The following is a 13,677-nucleotide window of genomic DNA, read 5'->3' as shown; positions in this document are numbered from 1 at the left end:
CCTGAGTCTCAAACACTGAGCCAGAATCTTAAAGGAGAAAATCTAACTAGCAAAGATATGAAACACCATTATTTGACCATTCCACCTGTATTTTATTTGTGTGCACAAGGTATGGAAAAATGAAGAGCCACTTTTAACAGATATTCCTCATATATAATAGAAGAGCATTCAACTAAAGGCATTTTGTGAACTTACAGAAAAGAAAGGTTTACAACACAAACATAGAAGTTTGTTTTATTTGGGGCATATGAACTTTACTTAAACTGTTACACAGGAATAGTTTTATAGAATAAGATTTCTGAGTATATTTTTTTCTTTTTCCTCCTATGTCTGTTCCAAGCTTTGATGTTCATACATTAGTTCCCACACTCTTTACAGGATGAATAATTATTTATGTACAAAATTACACTCTGAAAGGCACCTCAGTCAACATGACACCTTCAAATTTATTTGTAATATATCACTTGCATAAATTGAAGTGAGAGTGGGGAGTATACAGTGAACACAAGTCGTCAGGAGTAATTATAAAAGAGGAAAAATAAAGAGTCTGGCATATGAAAGTTTCTTCATTACTCCTTAGTATATTTATAATCAACCAATTTCACATTTTCCAGCTCTGTAAAGTAAGACCTGCATATCTTCCCAGAGTTTGCTTGTAAGCCATACAATTCCAAGTAGCCATGCTTAAAGGTATTTTATAAACCATTTTATAACATGGCATGATAATTCCCCCCTGGGGCTAGTCACTGGACACATAAATTGTTCCTTTGCCAGGACAATACTTCCAGGTTTTGATAATGCTTTTGACTAGCTTCCAGAAAAGCTGCCACCTGGTTAAATCCATGTTCAGTTCCTTCGTCAGTGATGATCTAAGTTACAGGGATCACAGATGAAAACCTCAAGTGTCCTGCACAAAAACTCAAGAGATATCATCTCCCCTGCAGTCAGTAACACCATACCTACATGCAGTTTCGCAACACCTAGTTCACCAACCAGCTTTACCCATGGGAAAGTAACTTTACCCTTTTTTCAGGTAACGGGTCCATTTGCCTAGAGGCTCTCCTGTTTCTGGGAGCTGCCTGTAAATTCCATGATGATGAGGTCCCATGGAAGTAGAGAGCTTTGCACCAGCAACACCAATGGCCCAGCTCAAAAGCAGTGACTTCTGCAGCAGCAGCAGGCAGCTCATTGTTCACAGGAGCATTGCCTCTGTCTCAGTATCTCACAGGTTCCACTTCAGTTGATCTCAAACCTTTATGTTGAGTTTCTCTCTTCGTCTCTTAGGGGTTTTGGATGAAGGAATTGGAGATAAAGAAAGCCCAGAGGAACAACTTACACCAGGATATCACTTCTCTTGCTGCACCATACTACCAGTGTTATCATGGCACATGTCAACATGACTGGGATCAAGATCAGAGTTATGAGAATTTCATCTGGTGGATCTTCCCAGTGAACCTTTTCTGAAGTACAGTTTGAAAAGAACTGTTTATGAATTCCAGTGATAAAGCCCTCTGCAAGGGGGTTTGGCCAAAAGCAACTTGCATTGTTGGCTTCACGTTCTGTGCACTGGGTAAAGTTGTCATAATACCTAGGAGAAGAAGAAAATTGATAGAAGTTTTGAGCAGAATGCATTCGCATATCATACTTAGAGGATGCTACACAGGGTCGCATATAGAATGTATAAGACTAGGTCTATCATGCAGATATTCTGCTGAAGGACCTCTAACGAAAGCTCTGGGTACTACACTGTGAGCCTGAAGAACTGACTCACATATGCTCATAGAACTGAGAGATTCCATGTGAAACTCTGAGATCCCAGATGGATAGTAGTCAAAACCTTGTCTTTTGGGTGGCATTACTATAGCCAGGACCTCCTAATGCCACTTTAAGTAGAATTAGAACTCTCTCACTAGAGACATCTACAGTATCTTTAAAAAAAAGCACACAAATGTGCCAAGAACAGGGCGTTTTGATCAAAATGTGGATAATTCATGCCTCATCTGCCATTGGACATGATGTTGTGGTAAAAATGACGATGTAATGCTGGGACTGATCCACAACATGCATTGCTGTGTAACAATGTCCGTTCTCTTGTACCCTCAGGCAACGAGAAGGTAACAGGAAACTAAACACAGAAAGTTAGCTGTTGACAACATTTATCATTTTCCCAACTGCAGCAAATGCCCAGCAGGAAGAAAAAAAATCATTCCTAACTACACCTGTTCGCAGTGCTCATGAAAGGTTGGGAATCCCCTGTAATGCCTAACATTCAATTTCAACACAGCATATGCTGAAATTTACCTGTCCGGGGATAACTTATATTTATGAGAATTGGCTATGCCCCACAAAAAAAAAAGAAACAATAAGCCTGAATGAGTAATGGGATGGGTTTTGTGGTGTTATCATAAGCCAAAGAAATTCAGAAAGCAAACAGAGTATGGGGGGAGGAGATCGGAAATTAACAAGACAAAGAGTGTCTGGTCAGTACATGAATAGGGCAAGAAATAAGGAAGCTGAATTATTGTTTGTTGTATTTAAAAATATTTATTTCAGTCCTGCACAACTCAATAAATTCACTTCAAAGGAAAATTAAAAATAGAAAAGGGAGAGCAAGAAACCACATGACACCTCAGGGGATAGCATCCTGCACTAGCATCTGAAGGTCCTATGGTGCCTTTCAGTACATATAAATACAGTAACTCCTGATGAATGACTCGTTCTGACATTAAGAACCCCAGGGGACTAATGCTGACTCAGTCCTTTACTGCAAAGTAGCAGAGACATTCAGTGTTTGGGTCAAGACTGAAGTCCACTGCCTCTTGCCTGTCTGTCACGGGAAATGTCTGCCTGCAAACACACAGGCTGAGAATACAGGCTGCAGAGCGTCTGCATTCCCAGGGCTGTATTCACAGAAGAAGAAAAAGCCTCACAGAAAGGTCCTTCTGCAGCCTCCTCACAGTTCTCATTCTCAGGGAGTTTGAGCTGATGCTGCTTTTTTCATAAGCGTATCCACTGGTTGAGCTGACGTGTCCACACCTAGATGCTCTGGCACGCAGATGCATGTATGCACAATGCATGTATATTTTAAGCAAAGCAACTAGAAAGGAAGCTTTTGTGACAACATCAGCAGCCACACGGAAACAACAGGAAATAAGCTAAAAATAAAATACAGATAATTAGCTGTTTTATTTTAATAGTGTCATTCTTGCATGTGACCCGGTTGCATCCATTCTTTATGTCCTTGGACTAAATTAGGAGTTGAAGATGGCTAGCTGAATATGGGAAAGACAGTCCCAGAGGACCTGAAGAATGACACATCTGAAGGCATGCCTACAACGTTCGATGGACTGCAGTGCAGGGATGGCAGAGCTAACACACAGCTGCCCAGACAGGTCAGTGCTGTGTCTAGCACAGACACCAGGCAGATTCCAAAGAGCATCTGGCTCTGCTCCAGCCCTGCTCTGTGCCATGCTCTGGTGAGCAAGTGTGTCCCATCGACGGCCACTTCAGCTCCCTGCTGCCACAGCCACCCAATTCACCCATCTGTTCATGTAGAGTAATAAAACCTCCAAATACTGGTGATCTGAGCAGGCTTCATATAAGTGTACCCTAAACTGAAAGGTTTTATATCTTTAAATCTTTCTCTTCCCCCCCCCCCCCCCCCCTTTTTTCTCTTTTTCTCCCCGTCCCTGATGTAAAATCCTATAGAAAGTTCAGTGTTGTTCCATGAATTCTGCAGGGTTGGTTTTTTTTCATAAATGTTAGATGGTGTGAGCAAAACCACTTTCCACTGATTTTGCATTTAAAGTACAACATAGCTAGAAAATCTGATTAAATGTTGCCAAAGAGCCAGAGCCGAAATAGCAGGGAATTATATTGAATTTGAAAGACTGAATCCCAAAGAGACAAAATTGAATAAAAATGTTATCTTAATAGTTTGAATTCCTTAAGACTTTCCCTTAATAGCCTCTCTCTCTAAAAAAAAAACCAAAAAAAAAAAACAACCAACCACACAAAAAACTACCTGCACTATAACTGTTCTTTCACACAATTACAGGAATGTAGATAACAAAAAATCTCAAGTATTTGAGAGTTACGTGTCTGCTAGTAAAGCTCAATTCACCTAAACATTTAAGTAATTTAAGAGTTTATGCACTGCAACGGAAAATTCACATTAAAAAAAATCCTCTGCATGGTACGGTGCTGCAGCCAGCTCAGAAGGGAGCAACTGGATCCTCATTATTACAGTACGGCCGTTTCGTAGTTGATCAAGTGGCTTGCAAGCTTTTTTAAGAGGGAGGTAGGGGTTAAGAGGTATTTAATTCCAATTCAGTTCTTCTATGCTCAATTCTCTTATGCCTTATGTAATTCTCTTTATTCAGATGGTAAAGGCTAGAGCAGGGAACATTTTCATTCTGCAGAATCAAATGACTATAACAAAGACGCCCTGGCCTTTGACTGGAGGTACTTCAGCACAAAGGCATAAAAATTACATGCTTTGTGAAAGGAAAGAACAAGAAATGGCATTTTCTGCTTGTTCCCAGGACAAGTAATTGGACAGCAGTACAGTAGCACAAGCTCCTTCACCTCTCGGACTATAAGGAGGTGTAGGAAGGTTATTATTCTCTGTGCTGAGTCACATTTTCATCTCTTTCAGGCTAGTTAACGAGGACCCTAGTTAGTTAATACTCAGAAAAGGTATATTCACTGAAAGCCGGGTGATAAGCTTTGTGATCAGTGAACTGAAAAATTAACGTAGCTAAGAGTTTCAACTCAGTTCATTAGGCCAGCACCAAAACCCAAAAACTAAGCATAGTCTGAGCACCAAAATTCATATAAAGATATGCTTTTCCCTCATATGCTCAGCAGTAAGTAAACTGTAAAGTTTATTGAGGAACCAACTACTTGGTCATACTATGGATTACTGAAAATACTTTCAGAGAACATGAAAAATACTTTATTCCTCTTTGGAGCAATCTCTGAGCTGCAACACATTTGTCATGAAAGACAGTTTTCAATATTCTAGCACAATACATTTTCAGAGCACAAACGCTTTTCCTCATGTACTTTATGTTTCCACTAAAAAAGATAACAACAACTGTGTGGTTAGTTTTCATAAAAACTGGAAAATTTTATTTTGTGAGTTATTTTACCTGTGAGAAAACATACTTATATATTTACCTATAACCACACAGGCAGTTAGCAGGAATGCTAGTGCACATACTTGCCTTAATGGAACAGTGTATCATGGATGCCCACTCAAACCATTTAAATAGACAACCTCACCCATCTCAGGGTACCCAATTGCCTACCACTCACGGCACTGGTCAGTCTAAGTAGGAGCTTCAGTCTCATCCATACTTCCCCAGAGAGGAATGTGGTACATTCTTGTTCCCTCTTCATCATCTCTGCACAGAAAAACTGCAGATGACTGGTTCACAAACACACCCCCCAAAAAAATACAACTCCCTCCTCCAAATTTTCATGAGACCAAGAAAATGAATAGATTGTTTTATTAAGAGTTTCAACAAATGAGCCCTCTCCAAAGAAAAATTGTTCTTTCAAAAAAATCCCAAACAATTCACAAAAAGCAGAGTACCATACATCATGTTACTGAAGACAAACTTTTGAAGGCATTCACTGACTGCAGCCAGCAGACCCATCAGCACTTCCAATAAGACAATTTTGTCACCTCTGCAGCACTCATGAACAGATCACTACAGAGACACTCTGCACACATGCAGTCACTTATGTTTTGCCATTGCTTAACAAGAAGGATCAGGAATTAAAAAACAAAACAATCACCGCACTTTAACAACTATCCTGTTTTACATAAATCAGCTTCACAGTGTGTGATGTCATTATGGAAGGGTACAGCAGGCTACATACATTATGAGTTAGTTTTTGTTATTTTGAGTCCATCAAGTATTCCAAAAATACGGGCAAAATTCTCTCTACATAAACTAGTCTTGAGGTAAGTCACATAATAAGATACTCCAGGAAATTCACTCCTTCTGCTACTCCACAATCCTCGACAGGAAACTTGTAGTATCCTAGAACCAGATATGTGGTGTATTTTAATGAAGAAGATTTAAAACTTTATTTTGCCCCAGGTGGTTCAAACAAGAAATTTCTTTTAAAATAGTCATATATTAAATCAGAGTTCAAACTGAATTATCATCCTGGTAACCTTCACCCAATCTGGAATGAAAAATGCCGAATTATAAACATCATATAATGAAAAATATTTCTCTTGCAGCATTTCCAGATGAAGAGGAGGCAGGCAGTACCAAACAACCTCACACACAAAAAAAGCACACCTATTTTTATGTGATATGCAGCCAGATTTTACAGAATTTAAGGGTGTAATAGTCTGGATGAACTTCAAAAAAAGGGTCCAAACCTTAAGATGACTATTTGCTGAGGTTTCACCATCACATTAAAAGGAAAGCTTCAGTTTTATAACCAGCTATGAGCCTACAAATGATAGAATATTTCTGAACTTTTTTCATTCAACAACTCTCCAAAGAGATTTGTGGCTGATATTACTTAAACCATGTATCTTCTGCCAAGAGGATTGTTCTCACAGACACATTTCTACCTCCCTAATCAGATCAGATCTGCTGTTGTGCATCTCCAGTACAGAGTTCAGCCAGAAGAAAATAATGCACTACATATCATAATGAAGGAAAAGAATGGGGCTGGGGGAGGCAAAAAAAACCCAAAAAAAACCCCACACCCTTGCTGGTTTACTGACAACTTTATAAAGTAGCTTACTCTCATGCCACTAAGTAACGGGCACTGTGACAGATTTACTCACTTGGGTTGAAAATAATAAATACCTTCTGGTGTCCTTTGAAACAATTACAGATCTCCACCCTTGGCTTCACATCAACAGCTGTCTGGAAAATGAAACGTGGTTGACTAAACCTAACTGAAAACCCTAAAATGCAGAACTATTACTAAATAAAAACATACGGCAAAAAATGTAAATATAAAGAGCAACCGTACGTGTAAGCAGTAGTTTATATACATAATATCCATCTCCAATGAGCAACAGAAACTACTACATTAAGCAAATGTAGAACAAGGAGGGAAATGTCTGACACCAGGTACCATGTTATAAAGATAAAATATTTAGTAGCATGGGAGTTTTACCAAGCCAGAAGCTTCTACTAGCAAGTAGCCTTTGTCTTCCACCACTCCCGAGCTACATTTTAATGATTACTTCATTGTAAATTTGGTTCATTTTGGGGAAGCACCAGCTTGAAGGGGAAGTATTCTCTGAAGCCATCACTGCACCAAGTCTACAGGAGCCAGTCCCATAACGCCCTGGAATTAGACAAAAATCCAAAGAGTAAGTGAAGGCAAATCCTAATCCCACCAGTACTTAAGCATGTGTATTCAACTTCTTGTATGCACAGCAGGTCCTAAGTAGCCATCACTGCCAGCAATGGTGTGGAAAAAGATGTCCTTAATATACCAAAGAGTCTGCAGTGGGTCTCAGATTCTGTCAGCCACCTCACAAACTCCCACCTCTCCAGCTCAGAGAGAAATAAAGATGAAGGGAATGCACTGCAGAGGGCACAGGAAGATGCAAGAGGAGCACATGGAACTGGCATCCTGCAATCCAAACGCTGATATGCTCTGCAAATGTGTGCCTTGCAAACGTTCATTCATGTACTGCATCTTCCAGGTAAGAGTTTATTTTGCCCCTCAAGAGATGATTACAACACTGCAGTCTCACTCTGCTCTATGCAGTGGTCTGGCTCAAGAGCTATGGCTTTATTATAGTTTGTAGAAACCATTATTTACTTATGCTATTGCATGAACAGCAAATTATGTCGGAACACATTACTTAATCACGAACTCATTGGGGACAAAGACTAAAAAGAAGGTGGCTGAACTTCTCCAAATAAATCCTTCTTGAGCTAGCGATGAAGAAATACGTGCTATTTTAGTGGTGAACATGAATTCTCCTGGAGGTTTGCCAAGGTAAAGCAAATCCCTTCACCACCACTTTGACACAACAGATAATAAACTGCTATGTCAATTAACACACACATCGGACCCTTTGCATTTGGGGCCTCAAATTGTACATTTCTTTACCACATAGATAGGGTAATCCGTGACTCACTGCTTTTAAATCATCACTGCTCAGTTTCTAAAGTGGACTTGAATTACAACTTTGATGACAGAGCATCTGATAGAGACCACAGTTCCAACTGCAGCTCATTCCTGTGTAAGCTCCTGAGATACAGCAAAGTCACTTTGAACAAGCTCCTCAGTAAACATGTCCCCAGATTTGCAGCAGCAAACCCACCACCTCAATCCAGAATGATCTTAACATGGAACACTGCAAACAGACCTGAGGGTTCGGTACTATTTTAGGAAGTCTGATGCCTACTGTCTGCCCTGGTCCAACACCAGCAGCTATTGTAGTACCACTGACATTTGATGAAAAACAGAGAGAACGGCAAGGGGGAAAATAAGGCTAATTTGTTATTCATTGAAAGCTGAAAGAAGGCAGAGTAATTTTTAAAACAGACTTTAGTGCTGTGAGCTAAAAAAGACACTTCCAATTCCCAAACCTGGAGAAGAAAGCTTAACCACAAAATGGTATTTGGAAAGAGAATGAGATTGATGTGGAAGAGAAAGAAGATTAATCACAAATGTACATTTTTACTATATTGTACCTTTCATTTTAGAAACCTATGATATTACAGCTAGTTCTGTCTTGTGTGAAGCGTTGTTTAGGACATACTTGTTTAATACATTGTGCTTGATTTTATTTCATGAGCAGAGCTTAAGTGTGTAGCGTGGGTCTGGAGGGACACAAGCCCTTATGAGATCTACAGCAATTATTTAGAGACAGATAACTTAAAACTAGTGAAATCCCTACAGACAGTCAGTAAAAGCCCTTGAAATCATGTGTATTATTTTGTAGTCAGTAAAAAACAGATAGACACACATGAACTCCCTGGAAGGTACATGTAAATCCTCCTTTCCTTTTCTTTTGGTGGCTAATAAAGTCTCTGTAGCTGTATTTCAGCTACAATCATCCCGAAAGTATTTGAGAATTCAAGTCCTACAACCAAAAAGCAAGGGCAGTTCAACTTGACACAGAGGAAAAGGTTTCTACACTGCTGTATTCCTCCTCCTCCTCCAGCACCACGATATCAGCTCTTCACAAGCTGGTTTCTGAACCATCATGCTGTACAGCACGATGCTGGAGCACCAGAAGGAACTGTGGCAGTCTGCCCTGCAGATGCTTGAGAAGAGGTGTTGCCAACCCCATTTGCATGTGCTCATCAGTTAGACATCTCTGTTCCTTATTTGTCCCTCTGTAAATGAGGCTAAAGTAGTATTGTCCAACTTCACAGAAACGTTGTTTAGTAAAAGACAATTTGGTCTCTAATGACTACCTTAATAGGGACCATATGTGTCATATACAAAGAGTTGGCACCCAGTTTAGATGTTCAAAACCTTCCCAAGTTATATATAAAACAATCCCTGTGCCATTTGACTGATTGCCTTGTGTTAAAATGAAGCCCATGGTAGCTGTATCTGTTTCTCATTCCAAATCCTGTTTGCTGTGCTGCTTAAACTGTAGGTAGCAGGTTAAACAAAGCAAAGAAAGCCTTCCCTTTACAATTTCTGCTATAGAAGAGCCAGATAGATGTGGCATATTTTCTGTATCACTTCACAACATCTGTACTCAAAATCTCATGCATATAAGTATGCCTGCAGTGACAGTGACATCAAGACACTACTATAAAATGGAAAAAAAAAACCCCAACCAAATAAAACCAGCATGGGTAACTGTATAGTCAGAGAGCAGTTATGAAATGCTAGCTAAAAGAAAACAACTGATTTCTAAATAAGGGATGGTAATGCAAAAAAGCATGCAAGATTGCCGTTTCAGACACTGACTTCTATATACAAACATACTAGTGGTTTGTTTTTTTTACTAATGGGTAAAGGCAAAAAAATATTGCTAATAACACCTAGATGTCATCTAATACCTTTCATTTGTTCATTTACATAGGAAGCAAATGTCCTCATTGTTTTCTAGATGAGAAACCTCAACCATAATATGGAATCACAATTTGCCCACAGCAGTAGTTTATGGCAGAACTGGGAAAAGAGCGTGGTTCTTCCCGGCTAAGGACCAGGCTCCCGATAAAATCCACAGTGCTTACAAGAACTCTGATTCTTATCCTGCAACTGGGGTACTGAAAACAACTCTCTCCTTGTGAAATCTCCACTGTTTGAACTACACACACACACACCATGACTACATATGACTTAATTTCTTACGAAACCAGGTCTGAAAGTGGCCTGTTTTTTCAGAGAAAGCAGAGCTCCAGAAAAGCTCAGTCTTCAGGGATTACTTGGACAACAGGGCACCATGTCCACCAGAACCTGACAGAGGAGAAAAGAAAGATGCCCCAAACTTTCTTCTGCTCTTTCCTCTGTGACTGACAAGGGAAATGCTGTCCACACTGGGCTCAGGGGCAGAAGTTAGAGCTGAGCAATTATCCCAGAATATACACAAAACTGCAACAGGCTGAAGGAGATGCATGAGTGACAGTACTGAGCTGCTCATTTGCAAATAAGGAATACATGAACTACCATCTTGAATTCAAAGTATAAAAGACACCCTTGTACCTCAGTCCTGAGCATGTACAAGAGGCTCTGCTCCCAGAGAGTTCATGTAAACTTTGATATAAATTTCAGTTTCATTTATGTTGCTGAAGACTGCAACACGGTTCCCAGGTTAAGGGGAACTCAATTGCAAACTAATTCTGCACCGTTACCCACCTCATCTCTCCCTTTGTTTCCACAAGAAGCAAAACTCAGCACACAGGCCAGATCAGCCCCCCGACGTGCTAGAGCCCTGGCGATGGGCAGTCAGAAGAGAAAGCTTCTGCAGTATTGCACAGCAAGCGAACCACACCACCATACCAGAATTCAGACACAAAACACAGGTGGGACTTCGTTACATCTTCCTTTCATCTGACTCCAGTCCCTTGCAAGTGCATCAAGTTTGTATTTTTCACCACAAGGTTGAACCCGTATCTTCAGCAAATGGCTTGCCAGTTTTCAGTTCTGCACAGTTCCTGCAAAGCTCTCTAGAAGGAATTTACGTTACATAAACTTGAAATCATACTTTTGAGACGTGCTGCAAGCAAGTCCATAAAGGTGAGGAAGAAAAACAGATTTAAGAGTTCTCAATACTTGTGACTACTTTAAACTTGATTTTCACAGCAACTGTTTCTCCCTTCCACACTTTCTCATTAAAACGATGACCTCGTCAATCTTTGATGCCTGGGAAAACATACATTTCATAGCAGAAAACAATAAGTGAGAAATAATTAATTCCATTTAACAATAGACCAGACATGTGGGTTCAGCTCAGCCACACAGAAATCTCAGTGTTCTTTATATACTTGTATACTTATTTTCTTATATATATACACTTATGTTGCTTATATACTTACGTTCTTAAGAGACCAATAGCATTCATGTGCCCTAAAGAAGCTGATCTTTCAGAATAAACTCAGGACACTGATTCCAATCTTTCAAACAAAAAAAAACCATGGACACCTGGTAACAGTTCCCTTCCTAGCAAGAGGCAATTTTTTGCTCCTGGCAATGCTTGTGCAACCAGGCTTCCTGTCACCTCTGAAGTCTCATCACCACCCACTCATCACTTCTCCAGTTACTGCAACAAGGGAACATGGTCCCGGACAGATGAAAAGCAGGTTTTGTCCTAGCTCATGGGTAGCTAAGTTCTTCTGTATTTTCAAAACATCTGTCAGACTTCTCACAAGATCTGTTTTTGTAAGCTTGTTCATCCTAAGATTCCATGACATACTGCTGCGGTGGGTGTCACCAACTGACACTGTTTGCTATTCTCTGCAAGTGCTATTGGGTTTTGGCGTTTTGGGTTTTTTTATCAAACAAAGCTTTTGGAAAGACATACTGTACTGCTAGCTTTAAAGTAAACAAAATGATGCACGGGAGCAGCTTAAAAGATGGAAACCTGCATGAGTAGTAGAGTTTGAAGTTTGCCTGCAGCTCTGCTTAGAGTCAACTCTCTTGAATAACTAAGTCTCAACAGTAAAACAAATGCACAGAAAATAAAAGACACCTTCCCCAACATTTTGGTCTGCAGTAAAACTACTGCCAAGGTTAAAAAAAAAAAAAAAGTGATCCTTTCCATCAAACTCTAATAATGAAATAGCCCTTAAATCCTTTAAGAATTAATCCTACTATGAAAACAAACATATTCTACTATTATTAATCTATTTCAAAATGTAGATTAAAATCTAAGTGTGTATGGATATTAAGTGCTTTACTGGCTAAACCAATGTGGGAGTGGTTACTGCTAAACTGCTGCGATGTTCTCCTAAACTTAGGTCTAATGAAACACAGTGTTCCCATAGGAACAGAGTTCCTCCTCCAGCCAAATCCCTGAACACGCTGAAAAATCCTAACCCTCAAATTCAGCAAAAGGAAAAAACAGGAACAGCTAAACCACAGACCTAGAATGGAATTCCTCAACATCACTTTTATTGCTACCTAAACCATCGCTTCCAGACCTGGATAAAGGAGGTGGTGTTCTAGTGGGAATGGCAGCAGAAAAGCCTTCCTGTGAACAGCCCACATGATGTGTCAAAGAGCTCCTACCTCCAGTGCCATAAAGTGGCAAGGGATGAACTGTATTAATCCAGCCAAGCAGCAACACAATCATGTCTCATTAATGATTCCCTAGAAAGAACTTACATAGGTGACGAACCCAGCAACTCTCCCTGCAATTATAATCACACAAAATAAGCACATAACCGTTATTCCTATGGTAAATTAATCACAAACAAAAAGGTGCTTTTCAATCTATACATCAGTTTATGCTTGAGCCATTAAACCAATATAGCACAATACAATTATACCACAGTAACTTTTGATTAGCCAGCCTGAATATTAGAAACAGTTTAGCCTTACGTACGGGCACCTCAGAACCGGCCCACGCATCTCTTCTTTGCAGACAGCTTTGCTTAGCTCCATTGTCCACTGGAGTGGACTGGTTTTGTTCCCAATCTGCCTGGTTTTCAAGGCAGGCAGTTGAGCTGACATTACACTGCAGCTAATGCTGGAGTCATTATGTGGACACATCCACTGCAAGACTCCTTTCCTTCTGAAACTCAGAGTTCAGGTCCCTACTCCACTTCAAAAGCAGTAATTCATATGAATGAGAAGAAAACCTGTTCGCTCTCGTTTGAAAAATGGGGGTCTCATTTGCAGAACTCCAGCCAGTAGTGAACGTCACATCTTATTAGTAAACAAATTTTCATGCTTCAGCAAGGAGACACTTGTTTTCAGCACTATTTAGAAATGAAGAATAGCAAGTGCTACTCGTTGATCAAGTCCTATCCCATTTATATTCAAAGCAATATCACTGAAAGTCCAAGAAATGCCATAGCAACTTTTGTACAAGATTACTGAGCTTCACTGTTCCAAGATTTCTATAGCCCCTCCAGCTTCCTTCAAGAAAAACAAAGCTGAATGTAAATTAATCTAACAACCAAGGGAAAATGGGCTTGATCAGTTCCTTGATATCATCAGGTAAGCAGAGCCACAGTTAACAAAACTAAAGGACCCTAAACAATGTCC

At 39.9% G+C, this 13,677-nt stretch overlaps 1 protein-coding gene across 3 annotated transcripts in view; it reads right to left on the bottom strand.

The window, feature by feature from the left end:
• Window positions 1–218: 218 nt before the first annotated feature.
• The window catches only part of RAMP3 (receptor activity modifying protein 3), a 61,400-nt gene continuing 47,941 nt past the window's right edge, over window positions 219–13,677 (bottom strand). For all 3 annotated transcript variants that reach the window (XM_005433269.3, XM_055708704.1, XM_055708703.1), the window contains one exon: window positions 219–1,588. In XM_005433269.3, the coding sequence (XP_005433326.2) occupies window positions 1,333–1,588 (256 nt within the window). In that variant the 3' untranslated portion in view covers window positions 219–1,332. The remainder of the gene's footprint in view (window positions 1,589–13,677) is intronic.

Source organism: Falco cherrug, chromosome 4 (genome assembly GCF_023634085.1).
Source record: "Falco cherrug isolate bFalChe1 chromosome 4, bFalChe1.pri, whole genome shotgun sequence".
NCBI classification, from domain to species: Eukaryota; Metazoa; Chordata; class Aves; order Falconiformes; family Falconidae; genus Falco; species Falco cherrug.
Note: the sequence above shows the minus strand (reverse complement) of the source record. Positions and strands in the feature narration are given on the sequence as shown.